This window comes from Lipotes vexillifer, unplaced genomic scaffold, assembly GCF_000442215.2.
Source record: "Lipotes vexillifer unplaced genomic scaffold, Lipotes_vexillifer_v1.1 scaffold535, whole genome shotgun sequence".
Lineage (NCBI taxonomy): Eukaryota > Metazoa > Chordata > Mammalia > Artiodactyla > Lipotidae > Lipotes > Lipotes vexillifer.
In genome coordinates, this window is record NW_006792756.1 from 1,032,152 (window position 1) to 1,058,934 (window position 26,783).

Below are 26,783 nucleotides of genomic sequence, written 5' to 3' on the forward strand. Positions count from 1 at the left end.
AGCGGTTGAGCATAGGCTCCGAGACAAGAAGTGACCTGGGGCAGCTGCTGGTATTGTGTCTCTTGGGGAGAGTGTTGGATGGCTGAAGATACCAATGGTGAGTGGGCAAATCCCAAGAAGTTCTTCCACTCCTAAATACCCTACCGTGAACTTTTTTGAGAGTAGGAAAAAAAGATGGGTGGTAGAGTGCATTAGGAATAGAATTCAGGGAATTGTGGTCGGTAAAGAAGGTTGAGCCCTAGATCATTTGGCAATAGCAGAACTCATCACTTCATAAATAAAATAGGAATTCAAGAATTGTGGGCAGAGAAGCCATCCCGTTTGACTGGGAGACCTTTTCCACAAGGGCGAGAAAGAAGTCTAGAGAACATGGAACAGGACAGGGTAGAATTCAGGATCTTGGTACTGTAGCGTCTACCAAGCTTGAGTAAATCAAGGGGATTGAAGCAGATCAGATTAAAAACACTAATTCACATTCACCTTTTGTGGCTGAACCTAAATTACCCATGTTGGTAGTGTCCATTAATCAAATATATGCCATATTCACTCTCATAATTTCTTATTTACAGGTATTTGGTTTTCTTAGAGGGGAGAATAATTGTATGCATGATTATGGTATTAGCTTAATTCTCTCACCAGATCTGAATAAAGATAAGGGAGCGATGGTTAAATAATCCTTTTTGTATGTTCCTCTTTACATCTGAAGTCCTGAAATGAAAAACTTCACACAATCCTTTTCAAACTTTAGGGAGTACATCAGTAAATACAAAAGCTGCTCATCACCCTATTTCACTTGGTTTTTCCAGTATGGTTTCCCATGTTACCCACATTTCTCAGACAATCTGCTTTTTAACCTCACTTTGTGTCACTAAATAAGGACTCAGTGTCGCCCTGGCCTCGGCAATCACTGCCTTCCAGTCGTGACATCGTCTCGGTACTGAGCAAAACTCCAAAGGCAGAATTCTGTTAAATGCAACAAGCCTTCACTAAGCATCTGAAGAATTGCAGCTCTGTGAGTGAGGAGAGAAACAAAAAATGGCAAAGCGGCCCTCCAGCCCCACTCTGAAAGGCCAGGCACACCTTGGTCTCAGTCTCGGCTGCCATCATTATTAGCTGGAGAGCTGCAAAGCCATCCGGGCTACTGTGAAAGGGACCACTCCACCTCCATCCCACCAGATAATGCACAGATGGTCTCAGGTGCAGTCCTTCTCGGCCTTGAATTACAGATTCAAAAGTGTAAAATAGAAAATGGAGCTGGCTGACGGAAGGCAGAGTAATCCACCAAAAATTATTACCCCAGCTTGTATTTCTGGCCCTGGCTGCTCTGGCATTGCCAGGTCCCCAAGGCTGACCATCGTATCTTACTCTGTTGTGAGGCGTGTGTTCTGACTGTGGATTGATCTACACCATGGCTTGTCACACAGCTCCTCACCCCTGCCCCTGCATAGTGACACAAAGTAGGCCCCTACTCCATGAAGCTGAAAATACGTGTGTGAATATGTGTTTCTGAATATGTATATAATGTGTGCATATACATAATGTGTGCATATGAATTTATGTGTGTATGTGTGTATTTAGTGACTGCTCTGTTTGCTATAGAGTGCTTATCTCAGAAAAGGGTGACATCAGCCAGTTAATATTAATCCTGATAACAAACAAACCCCCAAATGATTAATGGCTCAAACCCAGTGTAGGTTTCTTTCTCGTGGAAAGTCCAAAAGAGGTACTTCTGGTCCCAGGGCAGCTCTTTTCCATTGACTATTCAGAAATCCAAACTCCTCCTACCTGCTGGCTCCATCTTCAACACGTGACTTCTGTGATTGCTGTGCTGAGTCGGCTGCATCAAACTGGTGGAAGGGGAAAGAGGGTGGAGCACCGCATGTGGGAGATATTCCTGGGCCAGGACGGGTATCACTTTTGCTCATACCCCATTGGCTGGAACTAACCCTGTCACATGGCCACACCTAACTGCAAAGGATGCTGGGAAATGTAGTCCAGCTGTGTGGCTAGAGGGAAGAGGGAATGGGTTCCATGACACCTAGCCAGCCCCTGCCACAGGGACAAAGCAGAAATCGAGGGCTTGGCCTGCATTCTCATGGAGCTGGTCACCCCATTAGGGAAATAGACCCTGCAGTACAGGAGCAATTCAGCAATTACACACTTCAGATAAAGGGCCAGAATGATGGAGGACGTAATCCATCTGGGTGAGGAATCCACTGGGGGCTGGAGATGACAGACAACCCTGCAGGCAAGTTTCAGTGCAGTCCTGAATAGTGAGCAGGTTTCAGGCAGGTGGGCAGGAGCAGGGAGAGTGTGCTATAGGCAGACGGACAAAAGCACCAGCTCAGAAGTGAGAGGGGCCCATTCTAGAGACAGTGAAACCAGTCTGGCAGGAAGGGAGGGGTGAACAGTTACCATGAAAGGAAGCATTTGAGTGAAAAGATCTCACTGATCTCTAGTTTGAGAATGTGTGAGGCTGGGAGTCACTATTTCTAAGACCAAGTGAAATCTCAGTTACTGAGATAGTATAAGAAGTGATGTGAGGTCAATTTCAAATCTATACTGAGTAATATTGTTATCTCTCGTGGCTAAACACACACATACACACACATGTACACACACACACGCACACACAAAATCATGTCTGAGTCAAATCCAGGATTCATCCAGATTCGTAGGCTAAAGATTTCAAGTTTGAAAATTTTCAGGTGGGAGATTTTATCTGAACGGACACTTATTCGGTATACATGAACTGTAGGTAGGTAGTCATGTGATAGTGAATTTGCCCTCAAACTAAGCAGGTGGACTTCCTTGAAGAGGCAGGGGTGCTCTCCTGTCAGTTATACTCTGTCAATGATTTTAATTGATTTCCCCATGTATATATTCTACCTGAATTAAGTCCAGATAACATCACAACACCAGTTTGAAAAGTAATATTCTCTCTCCTTCTCTCTATAAGAATTTATTTATTATATATGTATATGTAGAAAATATAAACCTTTCATAAAAATACTTACTATAAAAGTATAACACCTAATGGTACTGTGAGCTTTTGTGGTTATTTAACCATGAAGGATGTTTATGTGAAAGGATGACATTTACCTTTTATTTTCTTACCTACAGCCTTAACGCAGAAGTAGATTTTATTTTCCTCTAAGTCAGTTTTTATTCTCCTTACATACATACATGTAAACCATAACAACAAATGATTCCTTTGTACCTTAGCATTTAAGAAATTACCAACTCTCTTATTTGTAGTGAGGTGGAGGGACCTAGAGTCTGTCATACAGAGTGAAATAAGTCAGAAAGAGAAAAACAAATACCGTATGCTAACACATATATATGGAATCTAAAAAAAAAAAAAAAAAACTTTATGAAGAACCTAGGGGCAGGACAGGAATAAAGACGCAGATATAGAGAATGGACTTGAGGACACGGGGAGGGGGAAGGGTAAGCTGAGACAAAGTGAGAGAGTGGCATAGACATATATACACTCCCAAACGTAAAATAGATAGCTAGTGGGAAGCAGCTGCATAGCACAGGGAGATCAGCTCGGTGGTTTGTGACCACCTAGAGGGGTGGGATAGGGAGGGTGGGAGGGAGATGCAAGAGGGAGGAGATATGGGGGTATATGTATATGTATAGCTGATTCACTTTGTTATACAGCAGAAACTAACACACCATTGTAAAGCAGTTATACTCCAATGAAGATGATCAAAAAAAAGAAATTACCAACTCTCAGTTATGACAATTAATTGGTATAAGACTATGTAAATTTCACAGTACTATCTTATTTATTATCCTTTCTCACTATGGCAATACCTCTCCCTACCTGAGAGGTCGGTTAAGTAGCTTCTTCCATCCCTTTGTAACAGGCAAGGAATCTGAGACAAAGAGGTTCAATTACATCCTGAGATCTGGTAAAATCTGTGCCTTCGGGCTGAAACTCAGGTCCCCTGGCCCTAGGATCTGCCCCCTCTCCTTCATGACTTTACCTATTTCAATGGAGAGAACTGACCATTTGCATAAAAATAACTAAAATATAACCTCATTTAGGAGGATGGGTTTATATATACACATATTCATGCAGAAAGCAAAACGATGACATCATATATCTGGTAAAAAGTGTAACCATGAACTGAATAAGAAGTCAGATATCTAATCTATAAGGACTCTTCCCCCAAATCACATGATATACCACTCAAAATCATCATTTCTTTTGTTGAATATCATTTCCCATAAATTCTTAGACTCTTTGCATATTGATAAATGCATTCTTAAGTCTTAGAATGTTATCATTCTTTTGGCATTCTCTCAATCCTTAAAACCTATATGTGGGTGGAGAAAATATAGACGTCTTTTTCTTTATGGACTACAGCAATCACCAGTTGGGTACTTACTGAGTATGACACGTTGTGTGACAGATCCCGGGGCTTAAAAGATCTTTGAGTCTAGAGGGAGCTCGAGATAAGGATTATAAATATTATGCAGAGACAACATCCTGGCTCTAGTTACCTGTTGATGTCTTGGCATTGTTGGAGAAATTAGAATCTTCAGAATAATGGAAAACCAGATATCTAGGATTTATGTTCTTTTTGGTGAAAGTAACTCCACAAACACAAATTGAGAGAAGCAAGAGTATAAGTCTGAAGCAAATGATTTTAAGCTCTACTGATAAGGAGAACTGATCCATAGCAGGAAAAAAAAAAAAAAACCTGCCTTTATTCCTGCAGATGGATGCAGCGCAATGCTACCAGAGTGCGAGTGCTTATCCTTCAGTGGGTGCTGAATAGATGTTTGTTGAGTGACTAACTAACCAGGTACACAGGGCTTTCACACAAGTTCAACCTGAAGGAAGTCAAATGGGGAACAGTAAATATGGCTCATTTTAGTGGAGTTCACAGCCCTGCTGACAACATGGTGGATCTGCTGGGACAAAGTGACCCTTGGGCAACCCCTGCACGCTAAGATGATCCTAGCATTAATTATTGGTAGAGAACTAGTCATTTCCCAGATCAACATCAGTATGCAGCAAGGCCTTTCCAGGGAAGAAAAGGAATAGGAAAACTTTTCAGAGGTGAGGGAGGCATCTCAGCCATGTTATTTACTTATTCGATTCGATTTTTTAGTGTCTGAAGTCACAAAAGTTGTAACCAAGACAAACCAGGCTGTGAGTACCATTTTTAAAATGTCATCAGCCTAGCAGAAACATTAGACATAAATCACGAGTTTTATTGTATTTGCAATTAAAAAGATCAAATTTAATATCTACAGAAAAGCCTTAGTAATTAGGATAAAGATTAATATAGTGAAATGTCCCTGGTTTAGCAGGCCACCCAAGCAAAGCTGAAATAAAGAATTGAGTATATAATCGAATAGCATGTGAATATTAATGCACAAAGCCCTCCAAGTCCCCAGATCCCTGATGCAATTATTTTCTATTCACATTAATTGTTCCTAACAGATGACATTAATGACTTTGAGTTAAAATGTGTGCAAGGGAAGATGTCACAAGATCAGTGCTGTTTAGAAATAAGGTCACTTTTATAATCATTGGCTCAGATTTTAACCACTGCTCAACATAATAAGGTTAATGTGGTGAGTGCTTTTTAATGTGAATATCAAAAGTTAATTTAATGTTAATATCAAAAGCCAATAAGTGTATTGGGGTATTCACATTTTTCTTGCTATTTCTTTTTCCCTACTACTTATTTTCCAACACATACTGACAGACTGTGAAAGTGTGATTATTGTTTATGATGTGTAATTGCACGTGTGTATATATAGAACACTGATAAACTCAGATAAACTTTTTGAGTTAGGATATGTTATCTAATCTAGAAATGTCAACTCTTTTGAGATTTACCCATCCAAGGCAAGATTTGAAACAAACAATTAAATCAACACTATTCAAAATTTCTGCCTGTTTTTACCCAGAAACTTCACTCACGCATCTTAGATCTTTCAACCGGGGATTTGCTCTCAGATGTGGAAAGAAGCCGGAGTCTGACGCACTCACGAACTGACGTTGAAATGCACGTGAGTTTCCCTGTCGCCTTCAGAACACTTGTTCAGGTTGTTATTTTCCTTCCTTCCAACAGAAATGATGTCACAAGTGAACCATAAAGCGCATCCTTGAAGCATTGTCAGGCAGATTAAAAATACCTTCCTTTCTTGTGTTCTCTGCAATTCAATATCATGTCCCCCAGCTGATGAAGTAAGCAGAAAGTGTCACTCTCGGCAAAAATATCATAAATTTTGCCTCGTCCCCAAGATACCTTTTTGGGTATTGATTACATCTCAAAGTCTCTGAGAAATGGCCAAGGAGCTTTTTATTAAAGCCCATGTCCCATATTACTCATCCTACTTTTATGATATATTATGTATGAACTTTTAAAAATTCATGGTCTGTAATTTTTTTTTCTTTAGCTAGGGTTATCTTTGTGCTTATTTGGCAAAACTTTAACCAGCGTGGTTTTTAACTCTCATTGACATAAAAAAAGTATCTTGAAAAACACAAGAGCCAAATAAATATATAATGAAAAATGTTAGGCTTAAAACAATGACAGATGGACATTTGTGGATGACTGGCCTTTTATTTTACTGTATAATTTTATAAGTGTAGCTAGGAGAGTCTATATCGAAGGTAAATGTTCTCAAGTTAGATTGGAACTAAATGTCAGTGGAATGCTGTCACTTTAAACATTCATGAAGACCTTAATGGCATCCAATCTATAATATGGCCTTAAGATCAGGAATTTTTTTAAGTTGCAGTTTTTATCCAAGAAATCCTTGCCTTCATTCTCTGTGTCTCTCTCCTTTTTTTAACTAAAATTACAGATTTTGTATTGCACTTCTCATATGTTAAAGCATGTGAGTGCTTCATGGTGGTAATCTAAAATGCACTATGGGAAAAAGACACTTTGAATAGTGTAAACGGTATACTTTGCCAATTAAATCAACACAATTAAGATAATGTTGCAACGGAAACAACATACATCTTGTGGCAAAGAAGAACTTTAATAATCATTATCTATTACTAATTATGACTCTTCTCAGGAGGATGTTTTGGAAGGAAGTCTGTATACGTGCAGGAGTTCTGCTTATTGCCAGGGGCCTTACTTGGAGCTATATCATAGTGGCTGGGACCTGGGCCTGACATCAGAATGTTGTATTGACTGGGTGACCTTGGACAAGATTTGAACACCTCAGTGCCTCAGCTTCCCCATCTGGAAAATGAGAAAAAATGATATTTCTTTTCTATTTCTGAGAGTTGTAGTGAGGATTGAATAAGATAATATATAAAATGTACATAACACAGTACCTGCTAACAGTTTGGAGCCATAACGAGATCTCTGCTGCTTTAGCCCTCTTGCATTCTTAAGTATTTGGCCGCGTGCCACGGCCACAGAAGAACATGGCGAAGGTGGAGAATGAGAATGGAGCAGGTAATCCTACATGATAATCATGTGCTGATGAGGGAAGAAAGTTCAGGATAGAGGAGCTCACTTTTCAGCCATGATGTCAGAGATTCTGGGTCCCTTATTAAATTCCAACATTGATTGCCCAAGGTCAGGGAAAGGTGGAAGAATTTCCCAGTAGAGAGGACTCGCCCCTTCCTCTTCTTGGCAAAGAATTACTTTGTAATCACCCCACCACACACACACACACACACACACACACACACACACACACACACACACACACACTCCCTCCCTCCCTCCCTCCCTCCCTCCCCAGTACACTGCTCCAAGGGAGGGCTCACAGCACTCCTTTCATCCTCCTCAGCACAGCCCAGGTCACACTGTGAGACACACAACTTGCTACCAAGTAATCCACATGAGAGGTAATCGTCTCTCATCGGTCCTCCTAGGCTAGGGGCTTTCTACTCAAAGCACAGGCCCTGGGCCAGCATCATCAAAGCACCTGGGAATTTCTTAAAATGCTACATCTCAGACCCCACCTCAGAATTACTGAATCAACATCTGTATTTAACAAGATCTGGGATGACTTCTGTGCCCATGAAAGGATGAAAAGCCCGTTTTAGAGGACACTTCTGTGCATAACTATCCCAGCCCTACCTGCCCCACATGACATTGATGGGCTTTTCCCACCTCCCAGCCGTGTCCTCCATCACATCTGGGCATCTCAAGTTCAAGGTCAAGGGAGAGGCAACAATGCCTCCCTACTCCAGCTCATCTTCTGAGTTCTAGTGTCCTGTCATCTTAATCCGACATCTATATGGAGGTGCACACATGTGTGACAACTGGGCAAGGAAGCTTGTTTGTTAAATAGAGGCCTGGGAACTGAGTTGAGTTGTAAAAATAGACAGTATTTTGATAGGTGAAGTGGGAAAGTATAGATGGGAAAGGCAGAGAGAAATCACATATAAGCTTCAGTACTTTGGGAAAAGGTAGAATATAAACGGTGACTGACACCTGTGCAGGGTGTGAAAAAAGCCACGGGAGAAGTTTAGATTGGATGGCCTCAAAGGGCATGGATGTAATCTCTCTCTGGATAGTAGACACAAGTTCCAGAGCAGAGGTAGTCCTAAATAAAAACCACCACCCTGCTGAGCCAAACGGCAAAATATCAGAGAATGGGATGGAGAAAATAGAAGATGCACCAGTACAAGTGGCTCACGATGTGATATTTCTGAAAGTCTGTTCAGGGCATGTTCCAGATGTGTGTGCCGTGGCTGAGTCCTAACTGCATCGTGCTCCTGTGTGTTGGGACCACTGGCAGAGGGTAGTTGTTGAGATACAAACATGAACTCCCCTTAACTAAGTTACATCTGGCAGTAAATAAGGTCATAGATCAATAAATATTGCTGAAAGCTGGATTTTAAGACAACTTTCTCCTTTCAGTGGTATTTAGAGCCAAATTTCAGGGGGAAAAATAGAGTAGTAAAATTCCTTGGCATTTTCCGATCACTTAAAGAGGTTATTGTGCAGCCAGAATGAAGTGTCGATAGCAAGGCAGACGCCTGATATTGCAAATCTAACATTATTAAGCATTATGGATATTGATTAGACAGCAGATTAAACGTGCCCTCTGTACCGATGCAGGGACTTCCTACTGACCACGAGTGCTCCCAGAACAGCGTTACCTTCCTTCCCCAAGCTGGTGTTTAGTCATCGTCAGTTGGAATTGCATTTGGAGAACAGTGATATGTACTCAGGTACTAAAGGCAGCCAGAAAGTGTCAATAGATTGCACAAGTAAGAGACTTTGCCATTCCGCCAGTGACACAAAGACAGATGGTTTCCCATCAATGAGTTTCTGAGACAAAGCTTTTCTAGATAGGGGACAGGAATGAGACTGTAATGGAGAGATTCCATTCTTGTGATCGGGATGCTAAATTAATTTAGCCTGTCCAGTTAGTGGAGCTTCATCTGTTACATTAGGGGCCTATAATGTGGCTGTCAAGATGTTCTGGGGTGTCTACAGCTTTGTCACCTGTGCCTTATGCAGACCCACTAGAATTCTAACTGCTTGGATCCTTCTGTGCGGGACCGAGATCTGTTTGATGTGAGAATCTTTACCATTTGGATAGCCAAATGATATGAAAAGGCCTAGGATCTTTACAGTAGAGCCTCATGATTCCCAGGTTTGGTGTTCCATTACAGTACATGGCTTCCTGGGCATTCGATCCCAGACTTATATAGTGATGTTATCAGAGCCATAGGGATCATAAGAGTAATCCGGGAGAACTGTCCCACCCTACACCGGAAGACAGTTAAGATCCATGGAAGTTAAATGCTTTCTTTCTCAATATCTCATATCTGGTGGCGCTTGTAGCCTGAGAGCCAGGTCGCTAGACTCCAGTCCAGGGCCCATGCTCTTGAACCCTTAAGCCAAAGATGCTGCTCTATCTTCTTCCTTTTGTAGCATTAAAGTCATGTCTTGATATTGATCTGATTCTTTAACCAGTATGACTGGATAAAATGGGACACTACCAGTGTCATATTTCTGCCTAACGATGATAGCAGCTCATGATAATCGAGCACCTGCTTAGGCCAGATCCTATGCTGTATGCTTCTCATCTAGAAACTCACTTGGTCCTTGCAGTGATCCTAAACGGTGCACGGTATTATTATTATTCACTTTTTAAAAAGAAAATGTAGCTCTAAAAGATTAAATCATTTCCCAGGCATGTTAGTCAGAGTCATAGCCAAGATTTGAACCCCTAGTCTGTCGACCCCAAAGTCTGTGTTTCTAACCACAGTGCTGTATTCGCTCCTACCTCATTATGATGTTGAGCTGGTATTTCCTGTCCCCCTTAGCAAAGTCCTCGCTCAGAGCTGTCCTGCTTTTTTTAGGAATGCCAGCTGAACACAAAATCAGGAACCCCTGCTTTGAAATGCCCTGGCATGGGCGTTGCCATCCACGGTCATCTCTGTACTCGAAGCAGCTGTAGCAGCAGCGAGCTGTCTCTCTCGAGCGCCTGCAGCGAATACTCCAGCGGCTCCTCCTACACGTGGCATGATGGGAAGAACCTCAGGAAAAGGGTAAGGCTCCTTTCAGGGCACTGCAGCGTCAGAGACAACCAGAAAAGAAGCCTCTTCCGGTTGGAAGGCGGAAGGTGGGAGGGAGGCAAAGAAGGAAATGACGGTTTGCTGAGTTCCTGTTCGTTTACGCCTCACAAAACTAAAGAGGGAAATACGATTCTCCCCATTACACAGAAGAGGAAATTGGCTGGAGACGGTTAAGTTCCTTGCTAGAAGTCACACCGCCCGTGAGAAGTGGCATGATGATTCAACCTCAGATGATGAGGCCATCGTGGGAGGGAGTTTGGGAAAGACATTTCCCTTCTGTGCTTTGGTGGAGCCCACCGAATTCCCAGATTTATATCAAGCTGGAACTGGAACCCTGGCCTGATGGAACTGACCACGCTTCAGACCGACGAAGACATTTTCAAGTAGTTTTATGGACATCATGCCTGTGATGCTCAGAGAGACTCGTCAATGTCCACTGCAAATGAGACTGAACTTGGCCACGTGCCAAGTCAGTCCAGACTGAGCATCCCGTGAGAACTCAAAGAAAAGGTTTTTTTCTAGAGAATAGGGAGAGCCGTGCATTCTCTCCGAATGAATGGCCGAAAGGGTTGGAAGTATCATTAGCTTTGTAGGAGTTGACTGCTCAAAAATAGTGTGTATTATATTGACCTTTGATCAATGCAATAGCCTCATAAAACACTAATATTGTGGCTGTAAGTTGGAGGGTGGCACGGTAGAGAGGGAGAATTCCATGGTAGACTATGAAGCTATGGCTTCAGTGAAAGTCGAGCATGTCTCTACTTAGATGCCAGGAGTTCCTCTACCAGATTTTTAAATAACTCTTACGGCTGGAATGACTCCCACCTGCAAAGTGGGCTCACACAGCTGAAGATTCCTTCATGATTTGAATAAACATCTTTGCACACTGGTATAAGCCAAGAATCTGGAATCGCTGTTTCTGCAGTTTCCTAATGTTAAAGAAAAACAAAGAGTACAGGAGAATGGAAACCCTGAATTTGAATATTTGGAGATCAGTTTTTTGTCATCTGTATAAATTTAGTTTATGACTTCAGAAGCATAAGAAACCAGGGAAATTCCATAACTGCCAGAAAATTTGGGTGAGGGAGGAGGTTTTTCATACTCGGAACAAGAACTCAGAACAAGATTTCAAGCTTGAATTTAGAGCTTATTCCCTTGGACTCAGACTTACAATGCAAAGTGCGGAGCCTGGGGTGTTATCAGAATTGCTCCTTCTAAGGAGCTGTTCGGAGTTCTGAATAATGACTGCTAGGAACCTGGCCCTTAGCAGACTGGGGAGGTGGTGGTGAGGGGATGTTCCCTCTCTTTGTCTCTGAATATTGCTGGCTCCCAGAGCCCCCTGCTCTGCTCTTTTCATTCACAGCTCTTTCTCTCTCTCTCTCAGCCTCTTTTCTTTTCTTTTCTTTCTTCCTTGAAATTTTTCCAGTTAGAACAACCCTCGATATTCTAGGGGCATCTCTTCCCTGAAAGAGGAGAAATAAGGATCTTAAGACACTTCATACACACTCCGTTAGCCATCATCTGGAGATTTAACAGTGTCCCATCTCAAAATGGCTGTGGAGTACCAGCGTACCTGTCACATCTCCCAGAGAAAAGTCCTAATTCTCAGGGATCCAGCAAACTACACCCAGTCCCATGAAGACATTTTATTTTATTTTATTTTATTTTTATTTGTTTGTTTATTTATTTATTTTTGGCTGCGTTGGGTCTTCATTGCTGCGCACAGGCTTTCTCAAGTTGCGGCGAGCGGGGGCTACTCTTCGTTGCAGTGTGCGGGCTTCTCATTGCGGTGGCTTCTCTTGTTGCGGAGCACGGGCTCTAGGCGCATGGGCTTCAGTAGTTGTGACTCGCGGGCTCTAGAGCGCAGGCTCAGTAGTCGTGTTGCACGGGCTTGGTTGCTCCGCGGCATGTGGGAGGGATCTTCCCAGACCAGGGCTCGAACCCGTGTCCCCTGCATTGGCAGGCGATTCTTAACCACTGGGCCACCAGGGAAGAAGTCCGAAAGACATTTTAAGTTGATATTATTTAAGGAACTTCTTAAGTTCTTACCATGTACCAGGTACTCATTTAGTACCAGCTTACATAATAAATTCATACAATATAAATTTGAATGTGAATATAATATTAACCTATGTAATAACAAATATATGACCAATGGTTCTTTAGTAGTTCATAAGTATTTTTTTTTAATATTTTTTTTGTGTAGAAACAGAAGGGAAGCCTACATGAAATGCACTGGCCTGCCCTCCATGGAGGAATCTGGCTTGTATTATTGAGTAATTACCACATGTCAGCTTTGTCAGCTCTTCATAAGTACTAGCTCATTTAATGCTCATGATAGCTTATTAAGTAGGTTCTCCTATTTCCTCCATTTCACAGAGAAGTAAACTGAGGTGCTGAGAAATTAAATATCCATCCCAAGGTCTCATAGCCAGTAAGCGGAGCTGGGCAGTTGGTTCCAGAACCTTAACCATTCTGCTGGACTGACCTCCTTGAATGAGCCTAAAACATGGAGGAGTCCCAGTTGTTGGGATGGGTTTGTTTCCATTAAGACCAAGAATGTCATTTTAAAAAAAAAAAGAATGTGTAAAACTGTTGTCTAGTCAAGAAATAGGAAAGAACTGTGGGCATTAAACCCAGGCTCCTACCTTATCAGCAGCATCTTTCAGCCAGCTGCCCTGCTCCCCAGAGCAACTCTCTTCTGACCTTTCCCTGCAAAGAATGAAGCCGCCAGTATGAAATGCCAGCTTCGTCCCACCATCTCCCCGATAGGAGATTCATGCTTTTTTTCAAGTTTCAAGATTATCCTCAACCTTTCTCAAGCTATTAAATACCATGACCTCCTTTGGAAAACTGTTGGAGGAATGTGGCTAATCTCACAGGGTGGGGAGCCAGGGCCCTGGGAGGTTTGCAGCCTTGGGCCCTGGGATGACGCAGACCACAGCATGGGCAGGCTGCGGGGAGGCAGAAGGGGAGTGGGTAGGCAGACACAGAGCACATCTATGGCGTGAACAAATCTGCCCTTTTCAAGCTCTAAGAGGGTACTTTTGCCTGGCTTCTCTTCTTTTTTGTGAACGTGACATCAGGATCATGGAAATTCTTAGAAACCCAAGCTGTGGCAGTCTGCTCACTGGTCAGTCTATGATACCCAGACTTACTGAAGGGATTTCTTCTGATTTCCGAAGGAGTTTTTAATGGCACAGCAGAAGAGGAGGGGGAAGGGGAAGCATCACCAAAATAGAATCTATGCACAGCAACTTCTGACCCTGGAGAATTTTCCAAAGAGAATATATAATTTGACTTAAAACCAAATATACATATAACAAATAAAGAAAAAATAAACAAGACTTATTGTTGATGACAAGATTCTTATGATTTTTAAAAATCATAAAATTTTTATTAGAAAGTTTTAGATGTAAGCAGATGCTCACAGCTTACTGAAAAGCTGAGATTCCGAGGTAAGTTTCTGACATGGAGTTGACCTCTGCTTATGAGCGCTCAGGTGTTCAGAGTCCTGGAGCAGCAGGGCAGCTAGTGTGGAGATGCCAACAGGAGCTGTGCTCTTAGCCAAGACCGGTGCAGAGTGCACATCTGAAACCACCAGATTCATTCATAGACATTCTTCATCGTTAATTATATAGCCTTTTCAAAGAAAAAAGTCATTAGGTCAGAGCCTCCCAGTTTCCCCGAGTGCTGGTTTGTGATTAAACTCTGCAAGTTCCATTCAAAAGAGGGGTGTTGGAATAACCTATGGTCTCTATTATGACTTTGACTAATATAGAGGGTAGAACAGAGGCTAAGCTTCATTCCAGCAGTATCGCATCCAGATTGATGGTGCAGTCTCTAGAGCCAGATTGCCTGGGTTCAGATCTCCACACAGCCACTTCAGAAATGAGTCATAGGAAGGACCCAGGAGACCAGAGTTCAAACCTTTGCTCCAGCTGTTCCTTAACTATGTGATCTCCAAAGGACAGATCTTGCTGAGTCTCAGTTTCCCGCCTAGTAAAATAGAACCGATAATGTCTCCCTCGTGGTATTGTTCTGAAAACTAAATCAGAGCCCTGGGTCAGGGGCTGGTACACAGCAAATGCTTGGTCATTGTAAGTTTCCTCCTCGGCCATTCTGTTTCTTGCTAGCAGTAATTTGATAAATATGAATGTCTGAGTAGAATGCCATGTTTTTTCCTATGTCATTTCTTGGTCACTTCTCCAGAACTAACACTGGTATTTGGAGAAATAGGCAGATCAGGAAATGGACCTTTTGAAGTTAGTAGGTGAACCATTGCTGTGAGTTCTAACAGCAAATGCCCAGCTGCTCTATCTGTGTGAACATTCCACAGATGTTCACTGCCTATCAATGAGTAAAGTCATGAAGCCACATGACATTCTAACTTTCAGTCATTAGAATGGAAGGGACCGTAAAGGCAGGGACCAACTCACTTTTCCATTTACCCTCTTCACCTGCCATATACACTGAGCAGTGAGCCATATTGCCTTCTGGTTATTCCCTAAGTGTTCCTTAAGCATACTTTTCCGATTCAGGTCTTTGCCCTCCCATTTCTTCTACCTGGAAATCATTTCCTCTACTTTTAAACTAAGGCAAACCTATCTGTCTTTCTAGGGCTAGGTTTATTTTTTAAAAAAAGAAAAGAAAAGGAAAGGAAACTTATATGCTTTTTGTGTTTTTTTTTTTTTCCGAACAGACATGTGGTCTCCCTCGTCTGAAATTCTGGAGTACCTACTACCCCTGTATGTCTCATATGATCCCTTGACTTATGGTTCCTTGAGCTCAGCTCCTCCTGGGGGTTGCATGCTCCTTGAAAGCAGGGTCCTCATCCTCTACTTATCTATGTCATATGCTACTTAGCTCAGGACCTGGCAAGGTAGAGATTCGCTGCGTAGTTAATGAATTAGTTTGAATTGATTAATGAATAAATGCATTTATATGTGAATATTTATCAACCACTAGAACGAATTAAGTTTAATGATGGCCTTTTCTTTTTATAAATTGGTCATCCACAGAGCTCAATCATTTCTCATGTCTCCTTTTCTTTCCTAGCAGTCATCACAAAATTGGGACAAAAGGTTAAGTATTGACTCTTCACTCCCGAGTGGCTTTGCTAGTCCCACAGATGAACTACCTCCGACTCGCATCAAGGAAAGCCACATTTTGGAAGGACTCAGAAAGCTCCAGAAGCGAAAAGTGTTACTTGAACCCCCATCAGTGATAACCAAATGGGGTTATAGAGATTGCATGAACTCCAATGAAGGAATCTATTCGCCAGGAATTAAAAGTAGCAGCCTCAAGGAATATCCCCCCTGCAAACCCACGGACACGGGGAGCCCCTGCAAGGAGCCCCACAAGGCATTTGCTTATGACACAGATTCTCACGACGATGCCGAAGAGGACCCTTCCTCTTTAGCCTCGCTCCAAGCAGTTCCACACCAGGGCTGCAGGCTGCACGGTTGTAAATTAACCCACAGTGTTTCTGACAGTCTCTTTGGCTGGGAGCTGAATGGCAAACACTGTTCAGAAATCACTTCCTCGGTCTACCCCTGGGAAAGGCCTGAGAAGCTGACCAGTTGTGCTAGCAGCTGTCCCTTGGAGCGGAAGCAGTGCCCAAGTGCTCAGGGGCCTCAGGTACAGAGAGAGAGGGACCCGCACAGCCAGGGCTGCCTGGCTGTCAATCTCCAGCTCTCAGACACTGATGACACCGAAACCCTGGATGAGCTGCACATAGAGAGCAGTGATGAGAAAAGCCCTTCAGACGTGTCTTTGACTGTGGACGCCGACAAGTCCATGGAGAACCTGGACGTCCGCGTGGGATTTGGAAGATCTCAACGTGGGTCTCCTGAGGAGGAAGAAAAACAAGTGCCCGTCCACTTCGAGAGCAGGCCAAAGACGTTTAGTTTCATTAAGCAGCAAAGGGTTGTAAAACGGACTTCCTCAGAAGAATGTATTACTGTCATATTTGATGCAGAAGATGGCGAGCCCATTGAGTTCAGCTCTCACCAGACTGGCCTGGTCACTGTTACCAGAAAGGAGATTTCCATCCATCAGGCCCCTGCCGGGCCCCAGACAGAACACACTGAACTTTTACCTCAGGGAATTGCTCATTTACAGCCAGGGGCTGCTGCTAGAGACTATCCTTTCTTGAAGAGATCTGAAGAGGAAACTGAGAGAAACATTCCAAGACAAGAAGTAGATGATGGTGCCATGACACCCCCTGAATCCTTCCACCCCAGGACAGTGACGCAAAGCACTCAGCGACAACGACTGACCAAACCAACGCACGCTCCGTCATGCCAGAGTCATTCTAGGTCCTCTGTGGCCACGGGCATCTATCAGAAGAAAAGTCTGACAAAAATACCTACCAGGGGCAAGTCTTCACCTCAGAAATCAAGGATAATGGAGCCTGAAGCCTCCCTCACGGTCCCCTCAACTGGCCCAGTGACTCTTGAGAGATCACCAGCTCCAGGGAAACTCTCACGGTTCAAAAAGTCTGAAGGCCCAGAGCCCCTCTTTGCTTTACCGCCAGATTCACACATTCCAAAACCCTCCACCCAGCTCCCTCACGGCTCCAAAATGTTTAGCAGAAGGGACTGGGTCCAGTACTCCAGGAGTCAGATTCCAGCGTCCCAGCTGCTGCCAAGGCCCCCCGCCGAGCCGAGTGACGATGGCGAGCCCCCCACAAGGGATAAACACTGTGACCCGGGGCCAGAGGCCGGGGTGAGATCGCCCTCCCTGCCATCCCCTCCAGGCAGGTCGGTCTCCCTACTCGCCAGGCCCAGTTACGACTATCTGTCGCCACCCTCATGGGCCAAGCCAGAAAGCGGGGTCCCCAACGAGGCAGCAAGGACAGTATTGAAATCCCCCCCTCTGAAAGGATCCTCTGCTCCTATTATTTATTTTAATCAGACCGTGACAGAAGTGCAGGGGAAGAAACCTTCTGTGGCCTTCAAAAAGCCAGTCTTCACTCCCCCTCCGCCCTCCACAGAAACAGCAATCCAAACCAGATGCCCTGCTCACAGCCCCTCCAGCTCGTTGGCTGGGATGGCCCCAGGGCCCCCAAAGGTCTCTCCAAAGAGAGGTGTCCCCAAAACCCCACCTCACCAAACACTTGGGACCACACAAACGGACATAGGGTTACGGACTCCCAAGAACTGTCCTTCTACCCATGAGCCACTGGAAATACCGTCTTCCAAAGGTGTGTCTCCAGCAAGAACAGGACAGTTGAATGACAGTGTCTCCATACCCCCCAAGCCTTCCTTCTTAGGGGTAAATGAGTCACCATCATCTCAGGTTAGCAGTCCCTCGTCAGCACCCTCCAAAAGCCGCAACACCCCGCAAGGTTGTCAAAACCCTCACGAGAGAGGACTGAAAACTCGCCTCCCCGTTGGGCTCAGAGTCTTCATGAAGTCTCCCCAGCTGCTCAGGAAGAGTTCTACAGTGCCAGGGAAACATGAAAAAGACAGCCTAAACGAAGCCTCGAAAAGTTCCGCAGCTGTGAGCAAGGATAAGCCAGGGACCTCCAGGAACACCAGCAGCCTTGAGACCACAGGAGGCGAAAGAAATGTGTCTCCACTGGGTTTACGAGCACAGGAGAGTTTGGCCGAAGGGCTTCCTCTGGAAACAGCAGCGCCAGAGGCACTGGAAAATAGCACGCCTGGGGCTGATGGAAAAGATGCAGTAGAAAACAAGGCTGTGAAGAGATCCCTGTCCTCCAACAAACCGCTGCTAAAACCAGCTCTAGGCATGAACGGAGCCAAAGCCCGCAGCCAGAGTTTCAGCGCTCACTCAGGGGACAAGCCCCCCACGGCCTCCGTGGAAGGGCCAGGCAAGGTCCGGACTCAGATTATTACCAACACTGCTGAGCGGGGCAACTCCCTCACCCGGCAGAGCTCCTCCACGGAGGGCTCTCCCAGCAAGACCGCGTCTGCCCCCGTGTCTGACGGTCTCCCCGGTGCTGGGAGGCCCCTGGGGCATCCTTCCTCCGGGCAGGGCTCCCTGGGGAGTACCGGCAGCTCCAGCAGCCAGCACGGGAGCCCAAGCAAGTTGCCTTTGAGGATCCTTCCAAAATCCGAAGGGCCCCTCGCCCCACCCGGAACAGAAGAGCACCCGGCCTACGCCCAGGGAGAAGGCGCCAGGGTGACTGCACCAGAGGAAGCAGGCAGCGACCACGGCAGGTGCCCATCCACCCCAAAAGACGGCCCGGGAGCCCCTCAGAGTCCGGGGAGGACACGGCATCCCAGCAGTTTTGAAACCAGCAGGACCTCCAAGCTAGAAACTTCTGGAAGGTATCCAGACACGTCTACAACCAGGACCGGTGTTGTGAGCCCAGAGGCCCCCCTCTCACCCACAATCGAAGAAAAGGTCATGTTGTGCATTCAGGAAAATGTGGAAAAGGGCCAAGTGCAAACAAAGTCCACCTCTGTGGTTGCGAAGCCGAAGCCCGGGCCTTCTTTTGCCAGCTGGTTCGGTTTTCGGAGGAGCAGACTGCCAGCTCTCAGTAGCAGGAAGATGGATGTCTCCAAAACCAAAGCAGAAAAGAAAGATGCAAAAGGTTTGGGGTTTGGAAACAAACAGCTAAAATCAGAGAGAAAAAAAGAGAAAAAGAAGCCTGAGCTACAATGCGAGATGGAAAATGAACTTAACAGGGACATCGAGCTGGCAGATGGTCCAGACAGTGGTTTACAAAACAGAAATAACCTGAAAACACCGCCAGACATTTATGACCAAGTGAAGTTTGTATCGAGAAGTAGACCCAGCCCTGTTCCATGTTCAACGAAAGATACCTTTATGACGGAACTCCTAAACAGGTAGCGTGTTGGCAAAGAGGGTGGCAGTGTAGAGGGCAGTGCAGAACCCTACCCACTCCTCACCCCGCAACAAGGAGAGTTGTTTGTTTCCTGCATACTGAACACCAGTCAAGCGTGTTTCTCATACAAGCAGAAATTCATCGTAGCAATCTTTTACACATTAGCCAGGATTTAAACAATGAAATAAAAGTTAGCAATAAAATGGTAATTTAGTCCACGTTACTTTGGTAACCAAAGCAGTGGTCTTTGAAATTAGAGAATGGTAAGTTTCATCAAGGTTGATGGAAATCCAGCCTACAGTAGAAATCATGAATATACCTACATGGCATGAAATGGAAGAAAACTACACATATGTTTTTAAAGGATGCTGACCCCACTGATCGTACCGAGCAAACTTAGAAACTTTCCAGAGGTAATTAAAGATTCTGCTGGTCTTAAGCCAGAAATATATTTAGCAATCATTCCCCAGTGGTTTTTACTTTATTCCCTCACACACACACTCGCCGTCTCACAAGCAGTCATAAAAATAAAAATAAATTATTGCATTATCAAATCTAAACTGACACACTACTGGAATAGCAGATGAAGATTTGACCAAGGCCAGTGAGACACACTGATCACTCAAGGGTTTAAAGACAAAGAGACACATGGAGGTTACTTTAAACATTAAAGGATTGGGAAAAGTAGAGTGATTGCAGAAGAGAAATGTAATTGATCAGAGGAATCACTTTCTACCTGCAGAGTTGATAAGAAAGCAGCTCAACAGACGGAAAGTGGATCAAATAATGTTTCCTGCAGGAGCGTGTTAAAGGGCAGCTCCCAGGGCTCTCGTGTCACCGGCAGCTCTATCGGCACTCAAGGAACCCACAAGAAGAACATTAAAACCAAAGCAGATATGGAAATACCGAAAGGCTCCCTGGTAAGTCTTTTACCATCCTGGTTATGAAGTGTCAGGTTCTGAGATGGGCTAGTTGGGTTCTGTCTACCCTTTGCTGATGAAAATATATAGGCAAGAGATTACGCGGGAAAGGGAAAGTTAAAGCCAAAGAGAAAAAAGAGGGAAATCTTGGTGACACTGTAGCGGAGTGATGGCAGTTAGATTGGAATGGGCCTTGCTCCCTCCACTCTTGCTGCCTTTGTAGTTCTCTTTTCAGAAGGATGGTATAATCACAGTGCAGGCAAATGATGCTGCGAGTGTCATCTTCCAATTACACCCTTGTGCTGGGAATTTGTCCTGATGACGCTTTCCGTCATTTCCAGCAACGCAAAAGGGAACGAAAATGATTGTAAAAAATAAAAGTGCAGAACAATTTAGGAGAACATTGGCTATTTTGATGATTTGATTTAAGCATTTTTCCTAAAGTTGTAAACACCGACTTATCCTACCTAAGACAGAAGGTGTTAAGACTTAAGAAACTTATCCTTGGAACCAGGCCTGGATGCTGTAGGGCAAGGGAGAGGGGACAGAGCCTGGAGCTGTGCCCCATGCTCCCAGCTGTGACATCAAGGCTGTCCTGGGACTGGGCGCTAGCCCCGGAGCTAGCATGGTCCGCCGTGCAGGCTGCACATCGGGGCTTCTGTAGGCTGCCCAGGTTTCCTGAGCGACAGGGACCTCGAGGACGGCCGCTACCCGCCCGGGCCCAGGCTGCCCTAAGGAGGCGGCGGCAGCTCCCACCCGCATCGTGACGGCCACGGAAACACGCTCGGCGGAGACAGCTATCCCTCGTTCGGCAACCCACAAGGCAACGTGATAGCAAATATCGTGTCTCATGTCGTGTCTGTGGTGGTGGTGACCCTGGACCCTGGGAGCGGCCAGCTATTTCCAGTACAACAGGAGGAGGAATTGCTTCAGGACAAATGAACCAGAAAACATCTTAGGCCTTCAAAATCCACCCATCGCTTTGAGAAAAGCTCCGTCCAGTCAAGAACCGCCTTCATCACTCCCGTGAAGTTCCTTTCCTTCTTGGCTTGACCAGCTGCCCTGAAGGGTTTTCTCTTCTGTTTGCAATAGACATGCTGCCTAACCAAGAATTCCTAATTCCTCAGACACCTCGATCGATCGTGATAAGGTAGACAGCTGGACCTTGGGCTGTACAAAAGATTGCTTGATCTGTTGGTTCCATCGTGTATCTGGACAGAGAGATTCCAGCTCTGGAATGAGCTCCGAAACTACCTCCTGGTATGACCCCAGGCCATCGACATGGTCACAAAGCACAGGGGCAGCAGAATGGCATAGGGGTCTTGGGCGGGAATGCCATCAGCTTCTAAAAGATGGAGACAGACTGCTCAGCTTGGGTTTCCAGCAAGCTGGGGTGAGAAGCTTGGCCGTTGCTGTAAGTTCCTTAGTTACGTCAGGAATCCAGACCTGTTCACCACCGCCCGTGAATCGGGAATGAGTGATTTCCAACACTAACGGCAGAATTTGCACATTATTTCAGCTCACAAAAGTATTGTTATCTGCAGAGGATCAGGCTGGATTTTGGAAATTTAAGTGCAAAATCGCTGATGTGGAAACCATCTCGGGGAAGTGATCAGGGGGTGCTTCTTCCTGTGAAATAGCACAGTTTCTACATTGTTTTGGAGAATGCGGGGTAGAAATAGAGATTTGCAGATGTTGAGGCTTTTGGTATTATTTTTGATCTTTGATCCTCTTTGGGTACCAGTTTTTAAGGCAACGGCAGAACTTTCCTTGGTTTATACTTTTCTTTTTACTGGACTAGATGATCTTCTGTCCTCAAACATCTAAAAAAAATATACTAGCTGTTTGCTTCTATTTTAGTAATACTTTAGGGGAGAGGAAAAAGGATGGTTTGGGAAGATTAGTATAGTTTGATTCAACTGAGATTAACGCTGATAGAATTTTAGAGTTTAAATATTAGAACCAAAGAGGAAGCCAGTCACTAGAATCTGGATCTCATAAAGAGGACACGTTAAAATTCCAAATATGCATGCTTTGTGCTCACCCTTAAGGATTGAGAGCTAGGTCTCCCAAGAGAAGTTGAAAGCAGAAAGCATTTGAAAGAGCTTCGCAAAAATGGAAAAGAACTTAAAACTAACGATCCTGATTAGATGTCTCAGAATTGCATGACTTCCATCCTGGATTTATATAGATTTGAGCCATTTGAAGACAGCCTGTATTTCCTATTTTAATATGAATGTCCTATGACTCTTCCCAAATCTTGTTGAGCTTTCCCATAAGTGAGGACGCACACTAAACATTTCCCATATATGAGTTTTCTTGGGGAGTTTAATTTAACTCCTGTTAAAAAGTGTGTGTGTGTGTACACACACAGATTTACACACAGATATACATAAATGGAACTTCAAAAAAAGGTAACTCCATCCATTTTCTGTAACTGTCATGGACAACTTTTCATCATTTAAAATACACGTAAGATGGAAGCAACCTAAGTGTCCATCGACAGATAAATGGATAAAGAAGATGTGGCACATATATACAATGGAATATTACTCAGCCGTAAAAAGAAACGAAACTGAGTTATTTGTAGTGAGGTGGATGGACCTAGAGACTGTCATACAGAGTAAAGGAAGTCAGAAAGAGAAAAACAAATACCATATGCTAACACATATATATGGAATCTTAAAAAAAAAAAGGTTCTGAAGAACGTAGGGGCAGGACAGGAATAAAGAAGCAGACGTAGAGAATGGACTTGAGGACACAGGGAGGGGGAAGGGTAAGCTGGGATGAAGTGAGAGAGTGGCAGGGACATATATACACTCCCAAATGTAAAATAGATAGCTAGTGGGAAGCAGCCGCATAGCACAGGGAGATCAGCTTGGCGCTTTGTGACCTCCTAGAGGGGTGGGATAGGGAGGGTGGGAGGGAGGGAGACGCAAGAGGGAAGAGTTATGGGAACATATGTATATGTATAACTGATTCACTTTGTTATAAAGCAGAAAATAGCACACCATTGTAAAGCAATTATACACCAATAAAGATGTTAAAAAATAAATAAAAAATAAAATACATGTAAGAGAAAACAAAAAGAAAGTTATCCTTTTTGGAACTTGACTCCCTATCATTTAGTGTTTTAATTATGAGGTCCAGAACTCAGGGGGTAATTTCCTTTAAAAAAATGAATAAAAGGCATTTTTATATTTCCCAAGGATATGCCAGTTTCAAATAATATTTTTGTTTTAAAATTACCTTAAATTGAACTTCCTCTCCTTACATTCTTTCTGTTCTTGCATCACTGGTCTGGTGATATTCCTTGTTCCTTTATGTAAATTTTAAAGCACTCGAGCAAAAAACAATATCTTTTCAGAATTCCTGTATCCATATATATTTGGGCTCTAATAAAAGGGATTATAAAATATACTATGTGCTACCATTTTCCTAGGGAAAAACCTGAAACATGAAGCAATTACTCATTTTTTTCTGGAGTGGTTCAAGAGTAGAGGAGATTTTAGAAGTAATCGTGATTGGCATTATTAGTTTTTAATTATTATTGATGTTTAGGGTTCCTTAGAGTTTCACTTTAATTTGAGACAAACGTACATTTAAATGCTTTTTTTTTTTCAAACAGCTCTTGACTATAAAGAGCTATAAGTTCTTTTTTTTTTTTTCTCTTCCAAACCCTCTGAAATCATGTGTAGACTATGTTCTTTGCAAAAGCTTTTTTTTTTCCTTTTTGCCCACTTCTTGCTCTTGGCTTCCGTGGTATCATGCCTTCTTGAAAACATAGATGTCCCTTGCATTATAAAATCACAAATTATAAGTGTGTCTAAGGCTGCCTCTGTAGTGTCACTGAAAGGAAAGAGAGAGAATAAACGTGTGGAAATGTGCAGTATGCCAGAAATTCAATCCAACTGATCTAAAACTTTGATAGCCTGGCAGAGCCCCTTATCAGAGGCATTCAATTTAACTATGCCCCATTTAATATGGTGCTGACAGCTTGGGGTATATCTTCACTGTACAGAAATACCAAAAAGAAAAAAAACCTGTTTAGCTTTTACAATTTCATTTTTACTTTCTTCTTACTTCCTAATGCTAAAGTAATTTGCCTTGCTTTTCTTCTCTCACTTGAAGTCTTTTACAATGTAATAATGTTTCCTTTGGTCCTTCCAGAATATCTGCAAGAAACACTCTTATTGTTCTCTGTGAAGTACAAGGATTCCCTAACCACCAAATATACATAATCCATAGGGATAAGCTAATTTTCTAGTTAGCTGCAAGAGGAAATTAGTCAGGCTGGGAAGCTTTCCATATAGAGGAATATTATTAACCTAGATAGTTGAACAGCTAGTCATTTTTTCAAAGGTAAGATGCAATTTTTTTTCACCTCTGTAATCGTCAATGGGGATCGGACTAAAATTACTAATTTCAGAAGGGACATTGGCCATAGTCCCCTTGGGGACTAGTAAAAGAATAGCAGTGAAAACCTATTCATTATACGTTATCAGCCTATATAGAAAGGAAATTAGATGTAAAATGAGATACATTCTTATACCATAGCACATTGATGTGAATACCCATGAACCTTTTAAAATCAAGAGTTTAAGGGAATTTTCCCCTACTGGGGCTCAAGGTAAATTTGCTTTCTGCTTCTTTTAAAGTGTGTTGCAGAGAATTCTTCTCACAGTAGTTATTTTGGGTGAAAACAATAGCTGCACATAATGCATTACATATCACATTTTTTTCCTGAATAGAATCACTCTTCAAAAATCTTATACCAGGAACTTCCCTGGAGGTCCAGTGTTTCAGACTCCACACTTCCACCTCAGGGGGCGTGGGTTCGATCCCTCGCTGGGGAACTAAGATCCCGCGTGTCGCAAGGTGCAGCCAAAAATACCCAAAAAATCTTATACCATAATATACCGTCATCCTTTGCCCTTAACAAACTAAGGCTATATGTAGTTATGAGGGTCCTAAGGCATTTTAATTATTTTAATCTGTGGTAATATAATAGAAAAATTATTTCCATACATATATCAAGTCCATGTACGTAGCACACCTCCACTTAGTTCACTGGTGACTGCGTATCCATTTTCAAGATTGCTAGATGCATTCTACCGTATGTATAAAAGTCTCATTAATGCTTTACTGAATTAAATATTTTTCTCTTTTCAGAGCCTTAATTAGAGGCTTATGTCCCCATTTATGCTGTCATTTACAGTCCACTTAGCTCTGACTTTTGTGTAATTTAGACAAGGGCCGTGTTACTTGGCACTTTTACTTAAATTCTGCAATCATTGTCAGAGGGGAAAAAGGCATCCCCAGAAAAGATTGCATCAGTATTAAGTAAATAAGTCAGAAAGAAATGCACACTCCTTCCTACATGTTGTTAAGTCCTTCCTTCCTGTGGATTTAGGTAATTTTCTGAAATGAGAAGTCTCAAAGGAACAGCTCCCAGCTCCTATTGAGCTGTCACTGGACAAAATAAAAATCGTTAATGAAATTAATGAGATCATATAGCTGGAAAGAGATGGCCATTTTAATATGGGTATTTTAATTTAAATTATGAGTATCCTCTTCACCCAGTGTCACATAGTCTGAAAAAATCACATATGCTAGTAAAAAAGTATCAAATACAATCCCATTAAAATTGTGCTGTGGTGATGAAATAGCATAAAATAGTACAATAATTACACAAATTGTTATCATCTTATTAAGTTCTGCAAAATTTTATAATTTCAGCATCTTTAATTGAACACTTCTGTTCTAAATGCTATTTGGATGCTAATAAGAAGCATGCCTATTTTGCCCTCCTCCTGCAGAGTTTTCTAAATGACTGTCTTTTCTAAAGGTAATGCCTTCCAGGAGTTTTCCCTCCAAAGATCACTTCTCTCGTCTCACAGAGGTTCATTAAGTTCTTTTCCTTTTCAATGAGCTTTAACAGCAAAATGTTCTTTTCTCGGGATGCAGTTCTTGTTAGGATGATTCAGAGAAGAACTATACACAGAATTCCAAATGAAGGGCGTCCCCAAATATTGGGTTTTATTCTGCAGTTATGTATATATATTTGTCAGCAATGAAATATTTTCTCCCTTTTTCCTCCTGTGTCCTTTGTAAGCACGTTCCTCCCAGCCTTTTCTAATGGGAGAGGTTAATAGAATATAATGGGTACAGTGGCATTTAATGGTTACCTGTTAGAGACTGGTATTTGGTACAGCTCTTGACTACAACTGCAGAGCTCAAAAGATGGGCAAGAGTTGGAGGTGCACCATTAGAAGGTGCCCAAATTACTGGCAGCAAACTGAAACCAAAAATAACCCACATCATTGCTCACGAGTCACCTGCTACTTCTTGCCAAATGGGACATTACTGACATTGATTTGTATCTGTTCCTGGTAGAGCAATGGCTGAAGAAATTCTGAGTCTCTAACCACCATTGTTTGCTGAGCCAAACTTCTTGGTTTTGTGACCATTCCCACCTGTGAAGTGCTTTGCCACGTGAAGAATTCGC

At 43.2% G+C, this 26,783-nt stretch overlaps 1 protein-coding gene and 1 pseudogene across 1 annotated transcript in view; both read left to right on the forward strand.

Moving 5' to 3' along the window:
- NCKAP5 (NCK associated protein 5) overlaps positions 1-26,783 on the forward strand; it is an 876,414-nt gene that overhangs the window by 799,578 nt on the left and 50,053 nt on the right. Inside the window, exons 10-13 of the mRNA XM_007465897.1 lie at positions 5,938-6,039; positions 10,322-10,510; positions 15,596-19,356; positions 20,098-20,275. Of these exons, the coding sequence (XP_007465959.1) occupies positions 5,938-6,039; positions 10,322-10,510; positions 15,596-19,356; positions 20,098-20,275 (4,230 nt within the window). The remainder of the gene's footprint in view (positions 1-5,937; positions 6,040-10,321; positions 10,511-15,595; positions 19,357-20,097; positions 20,276-26,783) is intronic.
- On the forward strand, positions 20,594-21,305 carry LOC103070056 (glycoprotein Xg pseudogene; annotated as a pseudogene).